This window comes from Podarcis erhardii (genome assembly GCF_964252035.2).
Source record: "Podarcis erhardii genome assembly, chromosome: Z".
NCBI lineage: Eukaryota > Metazoa > Chordata > Lepidosauria > Squamata > Lacertidae > Podarcis > Podarcis erhardii.
The window spans coordinates 230,859-250,065 of NC_138504.1; the positions used below are offsets into that span (position 1 = coordinate 230,859).

Below are 19,207 nucleotides of genomic sequence, written 5' to 3' on the forward strand. Positions count from 1 at the left end.
TCCACGTCAAGGACACCAATGGCAACAGCTTCGCCACCAGACTCTCCAACATCTTCGTCATTGGCAAGGTGGGCATTGGCCATATTATTTCCATTTTTGAAATTATTTTAATTCATTCTCTCCTCTGCATTTTTTTATTAAAAAATTATATTTCCATTTTAAAATATTCTTACTTTTATTATTCTCCTGTTGTTTTTATTTTTCAAGGATTTGTTTCCACAGCTATTCCAAATAAATCACCACCCAATTGATTCAGTTCAGTGCCATATCTGTTCTTGCATGTAATTCTTTTTTGTTTGTTTTTTAGCAAGTATACTGTAATTCAAGGATATTTGTGAGGCATGACCTGATATTAAGGGGAGGAATGTGATGCGACACAAAGGAGAACCAACTTCATCAAACTAAAAAAAACCCTTCCAGTAGCACCTTAGAGACCAACTAAGTTACTTTTTTTAATTTTGTTTTGAATATGGCAGACCAACACGGCTACCTACCTGTAACTACGATTTCATCAAGTTCGGGGTTCTCCTGAGCACGTTAAGAGTGCACTGAGCTGGAGTCCCTTTGGGGCGTGAAATTTGGATTTGGTTTAAATTGCACTCAGTTTGTTTCAATGAGAGTGCAGGTTGAAAAAGATTGGGCTAATCAATCTAATAATAATAATAATAAGTGCCTCTTATCGCTCTTTCCACGGCAACAAGCCGTGGATCTCGCTGCCTCGCGGGAAAGGCATCCGCCTCACTATCGCCGAAGAGCAAGACAAGCGGCTGGCGGCCAAACAGAGCAGCGGATGAAGACGTGTGCGGAGGAAAGCAGAATTATTTTTCGCCAATAAAAGCATCTTGCAATGTGGCTCTGGGGCTCCTCTTCTCTTGAGTGGCTTTATTCTTATTTCCGCCTGGAAACATTTTGGGCCGGTTCCTACTTGGCCCTTGGAAAAATAATTTCAATTATTATTACAATAACGGTTACAGTTATTACAATAACGGTGGCAGGTATTATTACAAAAATAATTGCATACAATAATGATTGTCATTATTAGCGCAATAATGATCGCCGTTAGTACTACAATGATGGTTGCCATTATTGCAATAATTTCAGTTATTATTACAATAACTATTGCAGTTATTGCAACAACGAATGCAGTTATTATTGCAATAATGATTGCAGCTATTATTCGCAAATAACGGTTGCAGTTTTTACAGTAACAAATGTAATTATTTGTTGTTGTTTAGTCATGTCCGACTCTTTGTGACCCCATGGACTAGAGCACGGCAGGCACTCCTGTCTTCCACTGCCTCCCGCAGTTTGGTCAAAATGCAGTTATTAGCAGCCAACAAAAAGGCCTTTTGAGTCACAGGGAAGGGTGCTGAATATCAAGTGACAGCTCCGGGGGTGGCCCTTAAAGAGAGAGGAATATCAAGTGACAGCCGCCGATGCCTTTTGGAGGGACTCCTTGCTCTGATCTAAATCCGAACCCGAGACCGAAATATAAGTGGCAGGCTAAATATAAGTGGCATTTCCAGGGCATTTCTCCTGACTAGCTGACTCTGCCTATTCTATGCTGCAGTTCCTGCATTTCAGTGGGTTGGGATAGATGAACCTTGGGTCCTATCTCTGCCATCATGGTGGGTTATTGCTTTCTTACTGTTAAGAAGGAAGGAATAAGAAAGCCGTACAATACTAAGAAGAAGAAAGGAGCAGTAAGAAGAAAGCATTATTATTATTATTATTGCTTTTTTCTTAATAATAATAAAAGGAATAATAATAATGCTTTCTTATTGCTCCTTCTCAGTGTTGTTGTTGTTGTTGTTGTTTAGTCGTGTCCGACTCTTCGTGACCCCATGGACCAGAGCACGCCAGGCACTCCTGTCTTCCACTGCCTCCCGCAGTTTGGTCAGACTCATGTTTGTAGCTTCGAGAACAGTGTCCAACCATCTCGTCCTCTGTCGTCCCCTTCTCCTTGTGCCCTCCATCTTTCCCAACATCAGGGTCTTTTCCAGGGAGTCTTCTCTTCTCATGAGGTAGCCAAAGTATTGGAGCCTCAGCTTCACGATCTGTCCTTCCAGTGAGCACTCAGGGCTGATTTCCTTAAGAATGGATACGTTTGATCTTCTTGCAGTCCATGGGACTCTCAAGAGTCTCCTCCAGCACCATAATTCAAAAGCATCAATTCTTCGGCGATCAGCCTTCTTGATGGTCCAGCTCTCACTTCCATACATCACTACTGGGAAAACCATGGCTTTAACTATACGGACCTTCTTAGTACTGCTTTCTTATTGCTTCCTTCTTAACAATAAGAAAGCAATAATAAGAAAAAAGCAGTAATAATAAAGCAATAAGTGTTATTGCTTATTAAGAAAGCAATAATAGGAAGAAAATGTGAAGGGCTCTTAAAGCCCTCCATGGCCTAGGACCCTCGTACCTACGGGACCGCCTCTCCTGGTATGCCCCACGGAGGACCTTAAGGTCCATATATAGCAACACCCTAGAGGTCCTGGGCCCTAAGGAAGTCAGATTAGCCTCAACCAGAGCCAGGGCCTTCTCAACACTGGCTCCAGCCTGGTGGAATGCTCTGTCTCTTGAGAGCAGGGCCCTGCGGGATCTGATCTCTTTCCACAGGGCCTGTAAGACAGAGTTGTTCCGCCTGGCCTTTGGCTCAGAATCAGTTTGATTCCCTCCCCCTTTTTCTTTTTCCTTTCTCCCCCTATGATGAGATTGCTCCCTAATTGTTTTAATAAATTGTATTTTCATCAACTTGTTTTTATTATTGGTTGTTAGCCTCCCTGAACCCGGTCTTGGCTGGGGAGGGTGGGGTATAAATAAAAATTTATTAGTAGTAGTAGTATCAGTAAGAAGGAAAGAATAAAAAGAAAACAAAGCAGCAAAAAGAAAATTGCTTATTAAGAAGAAAGCAATACTAATAATAAATCAACTTAAGAAATAATAAAAAGAGGAAGAAAGCGTTATTATGATTGTTTTCTTATAATTATTAGGAAGAAAGCAATAATAACAAATAAAAACTAGTAAGAAAACACGAAGGAGTAGACGCAGTTCCTTCTCTGCCCGCAAGGGGGAACGCTTTTCCCAAAACGCTCCAGGCCAAACCGCTCAGTATAATAGGAGCTATCCGGAGACGCCGGGTGCAGGTCCTGGCAGGGCGCTAGTCCACACTCCGATGACCTTTGCGAGGCGGGGCGGAGGTGAGGATTCGGCGCAGAAGCCCCGCTTCTTCTGGTGGAGCGGCTCCCGGGGATCAGTCTGAGCCCCGCTTTTTTTTTTTTTTGGTAAGGGTTTCGGTCTCTTGGGGTACCGCGCTGCCAGGGTCGGCAAGAGGCGGTTTAACCCCTTTTCTGCCGGGCAGCGTCGTATAGAGCGGGTGGATCGGGAGTTCGGTGTCTGCAGAGGAGGGGTTAAGTAGGAGGGGCCAGGAGAGGTTGGTTACGTTGGCGCACCAGCTGGGCTCCAGAGCAGCTCGAGAGTCATGCGGAGCAGGAGCAATTCTGGGGTCCGCTTGGACGGCTATGCCCGCCTCGTTCAGAAAACGATCCTCGGGCACCAGGTCAGGCAGGCGGAGGTTCAACGGATGGAGCGGAGCGTAGGGTTTGGGGTGTAGGCGGGCAGGTGGGAGTTCAACAGGTGGTGCAGCGAACAGAGCTTTTTTGCATTGAATGCAGGCGTGGAAATGTTCGGCCTGAAAGCCAGCGGAAGTTCAACAGGTGGGTGGGTTTCTTGCAGGGAGGCAGGCGGGAATTCAATAGGCGGAGCAGTGGTTGGCTTTTTTGCAGGCAAGAAGGAGTTCAACAGGTAGAGCAGCGGACGGATCTTTTTTGTATGGCGGGCAGGCATAGAAATAGGCAGGCGTAAGTTCAACAGGTGGGTGGGGCTTTGGGGCAAGTGGGAGTTAAACAGGCGGTGCGGCGAACGGGGCTTTTTTTGCATTGAATGCAGGCATGGAAATGTTCGTGGTGCAGGCCGGAAGTTCAGCAGGTGGGTGGGTTTTTTGCAGGCAGGCGGGAGCCCAACAGATGAAGCGGTGGGTGGGGGTTGGAATGGAAATGTCCAGAACGCAGGCAGGCTGAAGTTCAACAGGTGGACCTATGGGTGAGGTTTTTTGCAGTGCATGAAGCCATGGAAATGTTCTGCATGGAGGCAGGCAGAAATTCAACAGGCGGAGCAGCAGATGGGGCATTTTCTAGGACAAGTAGGCAGGCGGGAGTTACAGGTAGAGCAGCGGATGAGGGATTTTTCAGGGTGTGCAGGCAGGTGGGAGTTCAACAGGTGCAGCAACAGATGAGGCTTTTTCAAGTATGGGCAGGCATGGGAATGTTCAGCACACAGGCAGGCAGAAGTTCAAGAGCTGGAGCGGCAGATGGGGCATTTTCTAGGGTGAGTAGGCAGACGGGAGTTAAACAGGTTTAGCAGTGGATGGGTTTTTTTGCTGGGCGTAAATATATAGAAATGTTCAGCACATATGCAGGTGGAAGTTTAACAGGTGAAGTGGCATATGAGGGCTTTTTCAGGGTCTGCACACAGACGGGAGTTCAACAGGTGGAGTGGCAGACAGGGCTTTTTGCATTGTGTGAGGTCATCCGGTGGAGCAGCGGATGGGGCCTTTTTGCAGGGTGGGAAGACTTTGGAAATGTTCAGCATGCAGGCAGGCGGATGTTCAACAGGCAGAGCAGTGGGTGACAGGTATGGAAATGTTCAGCGTGCAGGCAGATGGGAGTTTGACAGGTGGAGCAGCAGTCTAGGGCTTTTTGCAGTGCATGAAGCCATGGAAATGTTCAGCAGTCAGACAGAAGTTCAGCGGGTGGAGCTGCGGATGAGGCATTTTCAAGGATGAGTAAGCAGGCAGGATTTACAAGTGGAGAGGTGGATGAGGGAAATTTCAGGTTGTGCAGGCAGATGGGAGTTCAACAGGTGGAGCGACAGATGAGGCTTTTTGCAGGGCTTACAGGCATGGAAATGTTCGGCACGTTCAACAGGCGGAGTGGCAAGGACGGGCTTTTTGCAGGATGGGAAGGCATGGGAATGTTCAGCACCTAGGCAGGCAAAAGTTTAACAGGTGGAGCACCGAACAGCCTTTTGCATTGTGTGAAGGCATGGAAATGTTCAGCAGGCAGGCAGGCAGGAGTTCAAGACAGTGGCTTTTTGTACGACGGGCAGGCATGGAAATGTCCGGCACCCAAGCAGTTGAAGTTCAACAGGCGGAGCAGTAGGGTTTTTTTTTAAGGGTTTGAAGGCATGGAAATGTCTGGTAGGCAGGCAGATATTCAACAGGTGGAGCGCCTGAGGGGGCTTTTTACAGGGTGTGCAAGCAGGCAGGTGTTCAACAGGCCCATCTCTCTGCAGAACCCCGTGACAGGCCTGCTGCCAGCCAGCGCTGACCACCCGGATGCCTGGGTCCGCGACAATGTCTACAGCGTCCTGGCAGTTTGGGCGCTGGGATTGGCTTACCGCAAGAATGCTGACCGCGATGAGGACAAGGCCAAGGCGTATGAGCTGGAGCAGGTAACTAGGGCAAAGTTGGAAAATAATATAAAATAAAATAGGGAGGGAAAGGCTTTAAAAGAAAAGAAAAATACAATACAATAAGATAGAACACAATAACAAAGTGAAAATGAAAATGAAATGAAATTAAAATAATATTATCCAAGGCGCTGAGCATATTGCTAGGCTGCCACCCCTCTGGCCTGAAGGCTTCCTGGCGGGTAAAGAACTCGCACCCACAACCCAAAAACCCATTCCCCAAAAGACTGGCTTTTCCCTCCCCCCCATCCGACCCTGGGGTGGGGAAGCACCCTTCTTGGGATTCCTCTTTTGGGTCCTCCTTGCTGGCAATACATCTCCCTATCTCGCGCTGTAACCTGAGAGCCGCAGCGCCTCTCAGCCGGGGCAGCTGTTTTCTGCCTGTCCTGACATGACCCCGGGGCGGGGGTGGGGGCGAGATCGAAACCCGATTCCTAGGCCGAATGCCTGAAATGCCAAGTCGAAAAGCAGAGCGGAAAAAACTGAAATACAGACAAACAAACTCTATTGGCTGCGGATCTCCAGGTCGGCAATTCGAACCCCTGGCTTCGGGCCTGGGTTGGAGGAGCTTTGGGGTTGTCCGTCTCGAGTTCGAGTTTTGAGTTTACAGCGGCGTTTTTCTTCTCCCCGCAGAGCGTGGTCAAGCTGATGCGAGGCCTGCTGCAGTGCATGATGAGACAGGTAGGGGGTCAGGCTTGATGACCGCTAGGTGTACCTTCCCATGTTTTTGCAACATTTCCCGGATCTGATATTCGGGGTCCGGCTAAATGACCACTGGGGTATCCCATCCCTCAATTCCCTGCCATTTTATGGACCACACAGGGAGGTTTTTCCAGCATTTCCCAGAGCTGATATTTGGGGTCAGGTTAGATGTCCCATTTTTCTTCCAGGTGGACAAAGTGGAGGCCTTTAAATATACCCAGAGCCCCCGCGATGCTCTGCACGCCAAATTCGCACCCGGAACCTGCGCCACCGTCGTCGGTGATGACCAGTGGGGTCACTTGCAACTGGACGCCACCTCCTTGTACCTCCTAATGCTGGCCCAGATGACGGCATCAGGTGAGATATTTTATTTTATTTTATTTTATTGTTTTATTTTATTTAATTTATTTATTTATTTATTTAATTCTTTTATTCTTTTATTTTATTCTGTTATTATTATTCTGTTATTATTATTCTGTTGTTGTTATTAATGTATTATTATTATTGTTTTGTTTATATTTTATGTTATTCTATTATTATTTTTTATTATTCTGTTTTTATTATTGTTTTTTATTATGTTATATATATTTATATATATATAGTATACTATATGGGTGTGTGTGTGTGTGTGTATATATATATATATATATATATATATATATATGTCAGAGCCACCCGAGGTCCCAGCTCACAAGAGACCAAAGTCCAGTCCAAGTTATGTACAAAAGGATTTATTGAAGATCATTGTAGCCATTACATCCCAACTCCGTGGCTCCGCATCTGTTATCCTTAGATGTTAGAAGTCCCCTCTGAGTCCGTCCCTCCCCTGCACCAATTTAAGAGGCTTGTACTGCTCCACCTTTTCCTCTCTTTCCTTTTCCGCAGGGTCTTCCTGCCCCCCTGTCTTCCCTCTTTCCGGGACTCCCCAGAGGCTGAGTCTTCTCCCGCCTGCTCCCCCCTCCTTCGTGCTTTGGCACCAGGCTCCTCCTCAGAGCTCTCCTCATTTCCGCGCGCCTCTATATTTGAACTTGGCGCGCGTACGTTGCCTCTGACCTTCCTTTCTACAGTTACGCTACTCTCGGTACTACACTCCTCCCTTTCAGGCAGGACGTCTTGCTCCGAACTCCTCCCCCTTCCTCCTTCCTGTTCTGCTCTTTCTGACACACTGGTAACTCCCCCTCTATTGCCCCTTGGCCTGACCAGGGGGGCTCCCTTCTGGGAATCCTCTGATTCGCTAGACGGACTTTGGGACAACCTCGGGTCGTTGTCGTCCTCTTCCTCGTCGCCCTCGCTCTCTGTCTCCTCTCTCCCTAAAACCCTGACATCCATCCCCCCCTCGAAGCCCCCCCTTCCCCCCTCCCGCTCATCGGGTGCAGGTTGTGGAAGCTGCAGCTCTTCGGAGGCGGACGCAGGATACAGATTCTGCACCTCCATCTCCTCTGTTTGCAGTTCGTTGTACGAGTGTTCGAATTCGGGTTCTTGACCCAAGGTGTTCTCTTCTCCCTCCTCCATTGGTACCTGGTCCGGTGCTGCCTGCCAAGGTCCCGTCAGCCATTTCCTGCGCCAGTCCTCCTCTGGTTGCTCGTCCCACCAATAAGAGGGTTCTGTGTCCACCCCCGAACACGATCCCCTGGGCGAGTTGGAGTCCGGCGCCCTTTCTTCGGCTGAAGAAAAGCCGTGGAAAGTGCTGCCTGAACATGTGGGCGTAAAGAGCCAGTCATCAAAGTACTCGGCTGGCATGGGTCTATGAGGGAAAAGGGCATGGAACTCGTCTTTTAAAAGAGGTTCGTCTAAGGCGTAGCCCGGCACCCAACCATTGGCACTGACTGGGGCACCCTCTCTGACTAGAAAATATTCTACTCCCTCTTGCCCCCATCTCGAGTCCAGGATCTCTGTGACCTCGTTGAGTGGTTCGGCCCTAGGCGCCCTCTCCCTCTCCTGTGACTTAGTGTGTTGTTGCGGGACTGTGTCAGACTCCTGAAACCTGTGCGGTGCCTTGTAGGGAGTGAGCACCGATCTATGAAAGACCGGGTGCACTCTGGAACCTTCGGGGAGGGCTAGTCGAAAGGCTACAGGGTTGATTTTAGCCTCCACCTGGTACGGCCCTAACTGCCTGTGCCCTAGCTTCTTCTTGGCCAACGACTTGGCTGGCATCGCTTGGGCCGCTAACCACACCCAGTCCCCCACCTGGATCTCCTCTCCCTCTCTCCTGTTTTTGTCAGCCTGCACCTTATATGCTTGCTTGGCCAGCTCCAAATGTCTCCGCAACTCTTCGTGCACCTCCTGCAGCTCCGCTGCAAACTGGTCGGCTCCTTGCGGCACCCCCTCTTCCGGTGCCACGAACCCCGGGAAGGTTCTGGGATGACGACCGTTGTTCGCGAAGAAAGGCGTCACCCCCGTGGACGCGTGCTTCGTGTTGTTATAGGCAAACTCTGCCATCGGCAGGTAGTCCACCCAAGCTGCTGGTCGCTGGTTGGCGTAACATCTCAGGTACTGCTGCATGATCGCGTTGACCCTCTCAGCTTGGCCGTTGGTTTGTGGGTGTCTCGCCGACGTAAGGTTGATCTTGACGTTCAGGATACCTAAAAGCTTCTGCCAAAAATTGGAAACAAACTGGCGCCCCCTGTCGGACAGGATGGACTGCGGCAGCCCATGCACCTTGAACACGTGATCGATGAAGAGTTTGGCAGTCTGTTCCGCCGTCGCCACCTTTGCGCATGGAATGAAGTGCGCCATCTTGCTGAACAGGTCCACAACCACCAGTACCGCCGTCTTCCCCCTGGAGCTGGGCAGGTCAGTAACGAAGTCCAGAGCTACCCTCTCCCACGGTTGCTGTGGCGTTTCCAGCGGTTCCAACAGCCCCGCTGGCTTCTGGTGTACTGGCTTGAACCTCTGACAAGTGTCACACCTGGCGACGTAATCCGCTACCTCTCCACGCATCCGGGGCCACCAAAAGTCTCTTGCCACCAGTTCTATTGTCTTCTCCTTACCGAAGTGGCCCGCACTGGGGGCGTCGTGCAACTGCTGCAGAACCTTTGCGCGAAGCTCGTCGCTTGGCACGTAGAGGGCACCTTTGCGAGTTAGCAGCCCGTCGCGTAGTTGGAACTCTTCGCCACTCTGCACACCTCTGCGCAATTCCTCCATCTTGGACTGTGCGAACTGATCCACTTGCAACGCGCGTCGCACCGCGTCCAGATCTACTGTGGCGGCAGCGCACGACCACGCCTGCGGTGTGAAAATGTGCTTGGCTGCTACAGGCGCCGCTTCATCGAGATATTGCGGTTTCCTGGATAGCGCATCGGCTATAACGTTGGAATCTCCTGGGATGTACTCTATCCGAAAGTCGAAATCCGCGAAGAATTCCGCCCAGCGCATGTGCCTCTGGCTTTGGAGCTTCGCCGTGCGCCAATACTCTAGGTTCTTATGATCCGTGCGGACCTGTACTGTGTGCTTGGCTCCTATGAGGAAGTGTCGCCACGCTTTGAAAGCTGCGTGAATGGCTAACAGCTCCCTGTCCCATATGGTGTAGTTTTGCTCCGCTTTGCTGAGCTTTCTGGAGTAAAAGGCACCGGGTCTCCAGTTGCCATGTGGATCTTCTTGCAGGAGTACGGCTCCAACCGCTCTGTCTGACGCGTCGGTCTCTACTCGCATGGGCTTGCCTGGATTCACGTGCAGCAGCTGCTCCTCGGAGGCGAAAAGGCTTTTAAGCTTCCGAAAAGAGCGCTCTGCCTGTTCCGTCCACACGAACCTCTTCTTCTTGGAACTCAGAGTGTCCGTGATCGCTGCCGTCTCCTTTGCAAAACCTCTGATGAATTTGCGGTAGAAGTTGGCGAAGCCGATGAATCTCTGGACTTCCTTCCGATTGCGGGGGCTCTTCCAGTCCAACACCGCGCGGACCTTGGCGCTGTCCATGGCCAGCCCCTTGTCAGACAGCTTGTAGCCTAGGAAATCCACCTCCGTCACATCAAACTGCCACTTCTCTAACTTGGCGTAGAGCCTGTTCTCCCGTAGTCTTTGCAGGACTTCCTTTACGTCCTTCTCATGGGCCTCCTCCGTTTCCGAAAAGATCAGGATGTCGTCGAGGAAACACACGCATTTCTTGTAGAGAAGTCCCGCTAGCACGTGATGCATAAAGGCTTGGAAGACGTGGGATCCATTTTGGAGACCAAATGGCATAACTCTGTATTCATACGTGCCCAGAGGCGTGAACATGGCAGGTCTTCCACTCATCGCCCTCCCGGATGCGTATGAGGTTATACGCTCCACGCAGATCCAATTTGGTGAAGATCTTCCCCTTCCTTACGGTTGCCAGGAGATCATCTATCTTGGGCATAGGGAAGGCCTTGGGCTTGGTCATACTGTTTATGAATCTATAGTCCACAATAAGTCTTTTTTGGGGCGTGTCCTTCTTCTTTACAAAGAAAACAGGACTGCCCCCCACTGCTTTCGATTCCCGGATGAATCCGCGCTGCAAATTGTGCTCTATGAACTCCCTGAGCTCTTGCATCTCGTCCTCAGACATGGAATACAGCTTTGCAGTCGGCAACTGCGCCCCTGGCACCAGGTCGATGGCACAATCATAGGGTCTGTGGGGCGGCAACTGGTCAGCTTCCTTCTCGCAGAAAACCTCCAGGAACCCTTCGTACTTGCTAGGTACTGCCTGCACCATGCCCAGTCGCAGCTGCTGCTCAGCCCCCTCCTCCTGGCACGACTGGATGCAGTTTTGAGCACAGTACGATGAGCAAAAGGTGATCTGGCGTTGGTACCACGCTACAGCAGGACTGTGTCTCTCCAGCCAACTCATGCCCAATACTATAGGCGTGTCAGACAGGTGGGTGACATTGAAGCTAATGACTTCCCGGTGATCTCCAATCCGCATCACCATGGGAGGCGTCTGTTGCACCACTTGCCCTCCAAGCAATTTCCTGCCATCCACCGTGACTACGTTCAGAGGAGTTGTGGCTGGCAGAAGCGCTATGCGATGCTGCTTGACAAATTGCATCCCCACAAAATCGGCGTTGCTCCCGGAATCGATCGTGAGGGGCACTTCTATGGTGGTCCCATTTGGCAACTGCAGTGTTGCGGTGAGCTGCACTGCTGGCTTGGGTGGTAAAGGGTCTGTAGGTTGCAAAAATGCTGAGGACTGTTCTACAGATCTGCCTGGCTGAGCCCCAGCATTTGTGCTTCCAGCCAGGCATTGCCGTTTCCCTGAGGCTCCTCTTCTTGGGTCACTTCTGCTGCTACCGTTGCTAAAGCTGCAGTGTGCTTCTGGAGCCTCTGGGGACACTCTTTCGCCATGTGCAGTGCACTGTCGCAGATGTAACACTTCCTGGTCCCTCTAGGAGGCTTCGCCTTTACTGCACCGGAAGCCGGGGCTCTGGCTGTCGCTTGAGCCTTAGCACCACCAAGTTCCATCGGCTCCTCCCCCTGCTTGCCCAGCGGCGCGGGATGTGACTGACTGAACTCCCTGGGGATGAAAGAAGGCGTCCTCGCTGGTGGACGTACCTGCCGTTCTTCCTCATTGTGCCAAAGACGTCCCTCGTGCCTTATCCCAATCGATAAAGCCCTCTGCACAAGTTCCTCCAGGGTCTGAGGTCTGTCTCCCCTGGCAAGTTCATCCTTAATGGGACCGCTGAGACCCTCCCAGAACAAATCCCTCACAGGTGTGCAGCCTTTCTCCCAGCGTAGCGCAGTCAGTAAAGCAAAAAATCTGGAATGGTACTGACGCACAGTGGCTTTGCCTTGCCGCAATCCAAAAATCTCCCTGCGTGCAAGATCCAAATCTACAGTTGACTGGAAGCAGGCATCCATCGCCTTAATGAATTCATCCGCATCGCGGCGGGCAGAGCCATCTTCACGCCACAAATTGCGCAACCAGTCTCTGGCCGGCCCATGCAAGTGAGAAACAATAAACCCCACTTTCTCCTCCTCATCTTTAAAGTCATGACGAAGCAAGTGCAATGCATACAAAACGTCTGCTCTGAAACTGGGATAATGCTTCAGGTTCCCATCGAAGTGGGTGACTAGGCTGCCCCCCCTCCTTCCAAGTCCAATTCCCTCTGATCTGGACCCTGGGAGCCCTTCCCTGCTTGCACGCTCCCACCTTGTTTGCAGGTCTTGGCAGTGCTTCTCCATTTCGTCATGCTTCTTCTGAGACGCAAGGACTGCAGCTGTGAGTTCGGACACTGTATTCCGCAGCGCTGTCAGCTGATCCTCCGCACTCATGGCCGTTACCGTTTGTGAGCTTTGCAAAAAAAAAAATTTGCGTTCTGTGGAGGGGACTTACTGTCAGAGCCACCCGAGGTCCCAGCTCACAAGAGACCAAAGTCCAGTCCAAGTTATGTACAAAAGGATTTATTGAAGATCATTGTAGCCATTACATCCCAACTCCGTGGCTCCGCATCTGTTATCCTTAGATGTTAGAAGTCCCCTCTGAGTCCGTCCCTCCCCTGCACCAATTTAAGAGGCTTGTACTGCTCCACCTTTTCCTCTCTTTCCTTTTCCGCAGGGTCTTCCTGCCCCCCTGTCTTCCCTCTTTCCGGGACTCCCCAGAGGCTGAGTCTTCTCCCGCCTGCTCCCCCCTCCTTCGTGCTTTGGCACCAGGCTCCTCCTCAGAGCTCTCCTCATTTCCGCGCGCCTCTATATTTGAACTTGGCGCGCGTACGTTGCCTCTGACCTTCCTTTCTACAGTTACGCTACTCTCGGTACTACACTCCTCCCTTTCAGGCAGGACGTCTTGCTCCGAACTCCTCCCCCTTCCTCCTTCCTGTTCTGCTCTTTCTGACACACTGGTAACTCCCCCTCTATTGCCCCTTGGCCTGACCAGGGGGGCTCCCTTCTGGGAATCCTCTGATTCGCTAGACGGACTTTGGGACAACCTCGGGTCGTTGTCGTCCTCTTCCTCGTCGCCCTCGCTCTCTGTCTCCTCTCTCCCTAAAACCCTGACAATATATATATATATATATTCATTCTTTTTTTTTATTCTATTATTACCTTTCTTTTTGCAGGGCTGCATATCGTCCACAGCCTGGATGAAGTCAACTTCGTGCAAAACCTGGTTTTCTACATAGAAGCAGCGTATAAAACGGCGGTGGGTTGGGGTGGGTGGCACCAAGTGCAGCCCCTGAGAAAAATAATCACAATAAAAATAGAAACTGATAAGAACCCATTATGATAAGAACCGTTCAGAATAACAAACCCATAATAGGAATCTGTAAAAATAACAACCCCTAATACTAACCCATAAAAAACATAACAACCATGATAATATTAAGCTGTAAAAATAATCCTTAATAAAAATAATAATCCATAAAAATAACCCATAATAACAACCCATAATAAAAATTATAAATAATAATTACCCATTAGAATAAAAGCCCCTAAGAACAACCTATTAGCATAATAAACCATAGTAGGAATCCATGAAAGTAATAACCTTTAATACTAACACATAATAATAATAATCAGCCATAAGAACGACCCATAAAAATAAATCATAATAAAAATAATAGACCCTTAATCTGAGCCCGTGATCATAATAACTCCTAATAATAGCAAGAAAAATAACCCCTAATAAAAATTGTAACCCCTAATAAGAATAATATAAGAATAATACCTCATAAGAATAATAACCCATATTAGTAATCCATAAAAATAATAACCCCTAGTACTAATCCATAATAAAGATAACCCATAATAACCCATGATAATAATAAGCCATAAGAATAACCCATAAAATAACCAATAAAATAATAAAAATAACCCATAAAATAATAACCCCTAATAATAGCAATAATAATTGCCCCTAATAAGAATAATAACCCCACAGAATAAGAAACCCCAAAGAATCACACCTAAGAAGAAGAACCCCTAATAAAAATAATAAAAGCTTGATCCGAACCCATGATTGTAATAAGTCCCTAATAATAGCAATAATAATATCCCCTAAGAAAAACAGTCACTCCTAATAAACCACAATAATAATAACCCCTATGAGTAACACACCTAAGAAGAATAAACCCACTAAAAAATAAAAAATTATAGGAACCCATGATCGTAATACAGTGGTACCTCAGGTTAAGAACTTAATTCGTTCTGGAGGTCCGTTCTTAACCTGAAACTGTTCTTAACCTGAAGCACCACTTTAGCTAATGGGGCCTCCCGCTGCCGCCACTGTGCGATTTCTGTTCTCATCCTGAAGCAAAATTCTTAACCTGAGGTACTATTTCTGGGTTAGCGGAGTCTGTAACCTGAAGCGTCTGTAACCCGAGGTACCACTGTAACTCCTAATAATATCAATAATAATAACCCCTAATAAAAATAGTCAACCAAATAAGAATAACAAACCCCTAAGAATAACAAACACCCCTCAGAAGAATTCCTCATAAAAATAATAAGCCCATAATCCGAACTCAGGATCATAATAGCTGCTAGTAATAGCAATAATAAAAACAGTAGCCCCTAATACCCCCAATAATAATAATAACCCATGTTTTTTGTGGGGCAGGATTTCGGGATCTGGGAACGTGGCGACAAGACTAACCGGGGCATCACGGAGCTCAACGCCAGCTCAGTCGGCATGGCCAAGGTGAGGGGCACGGGGCGAGGCGGGATCAGGTGCCCACTCAGGGGTGCCTAAGCATGGGTGCTCATCCATGGGTGCTCTTTCTCCCTCTGCAGGCGGCCCTCGAGGCCTTGGACGAGCTGGACCTCTTTGGGGCCAACGGAAGCCCCCAATCAGTGATCCATGTGTTGTCGGACGAGGTGCAGCACTGCCTGGTACAGACCTGGGTTCGGCAGGGGGTCGAGTTACCGAAATACTTTAATTTCTGAAAATTTTGAAAATTTACAATTTAGAAAATTCCCAAAATTAAAATCCAGAGGGTTCTAGGTAGCCTCATCCTCAGGATGTTTGTTTTGAACGCAGAGTTTGGAGGGCCACCTGTCCCGGATGCCCGAGACTTTAAAAATTGAAAATTGAAATTGAATAGAAATGGAATTTTTTTTTTTTAAATAATATTTATTAAGGGTTTTTTAATTACAACACAAAAAACAAAGCATACAAAAATATCACATTTTATAACATATTTTCTTATCCTCTTTGGACTTCCTCACATCTCCCGCTCCTACATTCCAAAATTATAAAAAACATTAGTCCAGCAATTTATCACCTTGTCCCCACCTTAGAATCTAGTTTTCCAATGTTATATCTTAAATTTTAGATATATTCATTTCACTCTTTAAAACATTTAGCTTAGCCTAATCATTATCTAAAAAATTGATTTTTCCATGAATTTAACTTATCTTCATAATTCACTTCATCTAATTCGATGGTGCCTAATTGTTTTTGATCAAGCATCCTCCTTAACATTCATACAGTTTACAATATTTTTGCAAATAGTCCTTAAATTTCTTCCAGTCTTCTTCCACCGTCTCCTCTCCCAGGTCTCGGATTCTGCCAGTCATCTCGGCCAGTTCCATGTAGTCTATCAGTTGCATCTGCCATTCTTCCAGGGTGGGTAGATCTTGGGTTTTCCAGTGCTTGGCAACGAGTATCCTTGCTGCTGCTGTTGCATACATAAAAAATGTTTGATCCTTCTTTAACACCCCTTGGCCAACAATACCCAAAAGGAAGGCCTCTGGTTTCTTAAGGAAGGTATACTTAAATACCTTTTTCAGTTCATTATATATCATTTCCCAGAAAGCCTTCACCTTGGGGCAAGTCCACCAAAGGTGAAAGAACGTTCCTTCATTTTCCTTACACTTCCAACACTTATTATCAGACAAGTGGTATATTTTTGCAAGTTTGACTGGGGTCATGTACCATCTATATATCATTTTCATTACATTTTCTTTCAGAGCATTGCATGCAGTGAAATTCAGCCCAGTAGTCCACAACTTTTCCCAGTCCTCAAACATGATATTATACCCAATGTCCTGTGCCCACTTTATCATAGCCGATTTAACCGTTTCATCTTGTGTGTTCCATTTTAACAGCAAGTTATACATTCTTGAAAGTACCTTCGTCTTAGGCTCTAACAGTTTGGTTTCTAGCTTCGATTTTTCCACCTGGAATCCTAACTTTCTATCAAGTTTAAAAACTTCTTTAATCTGAGCATAGTGTAACCAATCCCGCACTTTGTATTTCATCTTCTCCTGACTCTGCAATTTCCAGTTATCTCCATCTTTTTGAAGCTGCTTTTAGACTTAATTTATTTATTGGATTTACCTTCTACTTGGACTGTGTTAATCTTCTTCTTTGGGAACTACAAATTGTGACCGAGAAGCCCAGGTACTTGGGCTGCCTGAACAGCAGAACTGTCAGTTTGCAGATTTGGCTATTGTGTATTTGGACTTGCAACATTCAGAGCATTTTTAGACTTGCTACTTTGAAATACCAGTTGACACTTGTCAGAAACAATGTTATGCTGTTAACACCAACTCTGCTAAATACTAGCTACTGAAGGTCTTTGGACATTATATTTGACTTTATTGATCTTATTTGATTTGACTTCTTCTCTCAAGTCATTCCAAGCTCCCTCTAGAGGATTTTGGACTTACAGCAGTGACACTACTTTACTTTCTCTTTCCTTTCCTCCTATTTGACTGTTTGCTCTTGGGCTGCTGTATTCTCATGGGAACTACCCAGCTTGACCTTGACTCCTAGATAAAATTGGAATGAGCGGCACAAGAAAAAGGGGAGCAAGAACTAGACAAACAACTTTAACCTCAGCCTTACAGACACGTAGATCATCTGTACCTACCCTGCCGGCAGCAGGGGAGGAAGAAATTGTGTCTACTCTGCCGTTGGCAGGGGAAGAAGAAACTGAGCAGTTACAGTCGGAAGATATGGCCTCAGGAGCAACTGCTTCAACTTTAGAGAAAATCTATGAAAAATTGGAGTCTTTGGATAAAAGAGTAGAATCTTTGGACAAGAAAGCGGATGAACAAACAGCCAAAATTGATCAAAATACAGCTTGTCTAAACAAAATAACTGGACAGGTGACACAGAACGTACAAGCAATTGGGCAGTTAACTGAGGCCACTGAAGAGAATCGTAAATTGGCCGAGGCTACTAGCCAAAAAGTTGAAAATTTAGAACAAGAGGTAAAACCATTTTGTAAACAAGTTGGAGAGCAACAGATGTATTTGTCTGTGATAGAACTGCGGAACCGGGAAAACAATTTAAGGTTAAGGTCAATACCAGAAGCTGAAGAAGGAAATTTAGTTGAGTTCCTGACCAAAGAATTTTCCAAGTTCTGGCCTATACAGGAAGAAAAGGACTTTAAAATTGTATCGGCTTTCAGACTTGGAAGATTTGCAAAGAAAGATAAGCCCAGAGACTGTTTGATAACTTTGAGATGGAAGGAGGAAAGGGACAAGATTTTGGGTTTACACTACGGAAAGTCACTGGACATTTTGGACAGAAGAGCTGAAATTTACAAAGATATCCCGAAACAACTGCTGGACCTTAGATCCGCCTATCTTGAATTGGTCAGATTGTTAAGGAGCAACTGAATCATTTTCAGGTGGGAATTTCCTCAGGGATTATCCTTCACCTTCAGAGGGAAGAAAGTCAAGATTAAAACACTTGAAGACAGAGATAAATTTCTGATTGCCTACGGAGAGGACCTTCAGAAAGGAATCGAAACACCTTTGGGGCCTGGAGCATCGGCTGTACCTTCTTCCTTGGAACCTGAAGATCTAGAGAAAAAGATACCACCCCTTGAGAAATAACAGATTTGTTCAGGATGTCTCTGCAACTGCTGAGCTGGAATATTAATGGGTGCAATTCTCCGGAAAAAAGGAGGAAGCTATTTTATATATTGAAAAAAGAACAATTGGACATTATTTGTTTGCAAGAAACACATGTGACAAGGCTCCATAAAAAAGTGCTAATAAATAAAAGATTAGGCCAAGAATTTATTTCTTCGGACCGAGTGAAGAAAAGAGGAGTGGTGATCTATGCAAAGGAGAGCCTATCACCTAAATTTTTATTCAAAGATGAGCAAGGAAGAATTTTGGCAATTGAGATACAATACCAAGGAGAGAAATTTTTGATATTAGGAATCTACGCACCAAATGAAGGGAAATCGGAATTTTATAAGAAGTTGCATGAGAGTGTCCTGGACTATCTGGACTATGACAACATCATTATGATGGGAGATATGAATGGTGTGGTATCTACCAACATGGATAAGTCACAAAATCAAAATCTTACAAAAGATGGCAGACTACCAAAGACTTTTTTTGAACTGACTGACAATATGGACTTGATTGACATTTGGAGGACAAAGAACCCCTTGGGAAGAGAAGGAACATTCTTTTCTGAAGCCCAACTGACATGGACGAGAATCGACCAAATATGGATATCTAGAGGTCTGGCACCTAAGATTGGAAAGGTGGAAATCTGCCCAAAGACCTGCTCCGACCATAATGCCGTAAAGATGAATATGACACTACTACCAACCGGCTCCTTTAGATGGAAGATGAATGACAATTTGTTTAGAGATCAGGAGATTACCAAGAAAGCCCAAAAAGCTCTGAAGGATTATTTTGAGATAAATTTGAATACTACAGTGGAAAAAAGAATCATCTGGGATGCAAGTAAGGCAGTGATGAGGGGGTTCTTGATACAACAGAATGCTGTAAAGAAAAGGACACAAAATGAGAAAAAAGATAAGATTTTGGAGAAAATTAAAGAATTTGAGAAGAAGTTAAGATCTAATCCGAAGTCACAGCCGATTCTGAGAGAAATTAAACTCTATCAAGCACAATATTCTAAATTGATAAGCCAGGAAATAGAGTGGAAAGTTAAACTAATGAAACAAAGAACATTTGAATCGGCGAATAAATGTGGGAAACTGCTAGCATGGCAGTTGAAGAAGAGACAAAAACTAAATACAGTTACAAACTTAGAGATTGAAGGAAGAAACATTCAGAACCCTGTGGATATTAGAAAGTGCTTCCAGAG

At 46.7% G+C, this 19,207-nt stretch overlaps 1 protein-coding gene across 2 annotated transcripts in view; it reads left to right on the forward strand.

The window, feature by feature from the left end:
* Positions 1–3,444: 3,444 nt before the first annotated feature.
* Positions 3,445–19,207, forward strand: part of PHKA1 (phosphorylase kinase regulatory subunit alpha 1) — a 32,612-nt gene continuing 16,849 nt past the window's right edge. Inside the window, exons 1-7 of one of the 2 annotated variants that reach the window (XM_081847351.1) lie at positions 3,445–3,562; positions 5,356–5,514; positions 6,166–6,213; positions 6,423–6,591; positions 13,242–13,324; positions 14,741–14,821; positions 14,914–15,012. In XM_081847351.1, coding sequence (XP_081703477.1) covers positions 3,485–3,562; positions 5,356–5,514; positions 6,166–6,213; positions 6,423–6,591; positions 13,242–13,324; positions 14,741–14,821; positions 14,914–15,012 — 717 coding nt within the window. In that variant the 5' untranslated portion in view covers positions 3,445–3,484. Of the gene's footprint in view, positions 3,563–3,587; positions 3,720–5,355; positions 5,515–6,165; positions 6,214–6,422; positions 6,592–13,241; positions 13,325–14,740; positions 14,822–14,913; positions 15,013–19,207 lie in introns of those variants that run through there. The other variant, XM_081847352.1, reaches the window with a different exon arrangement.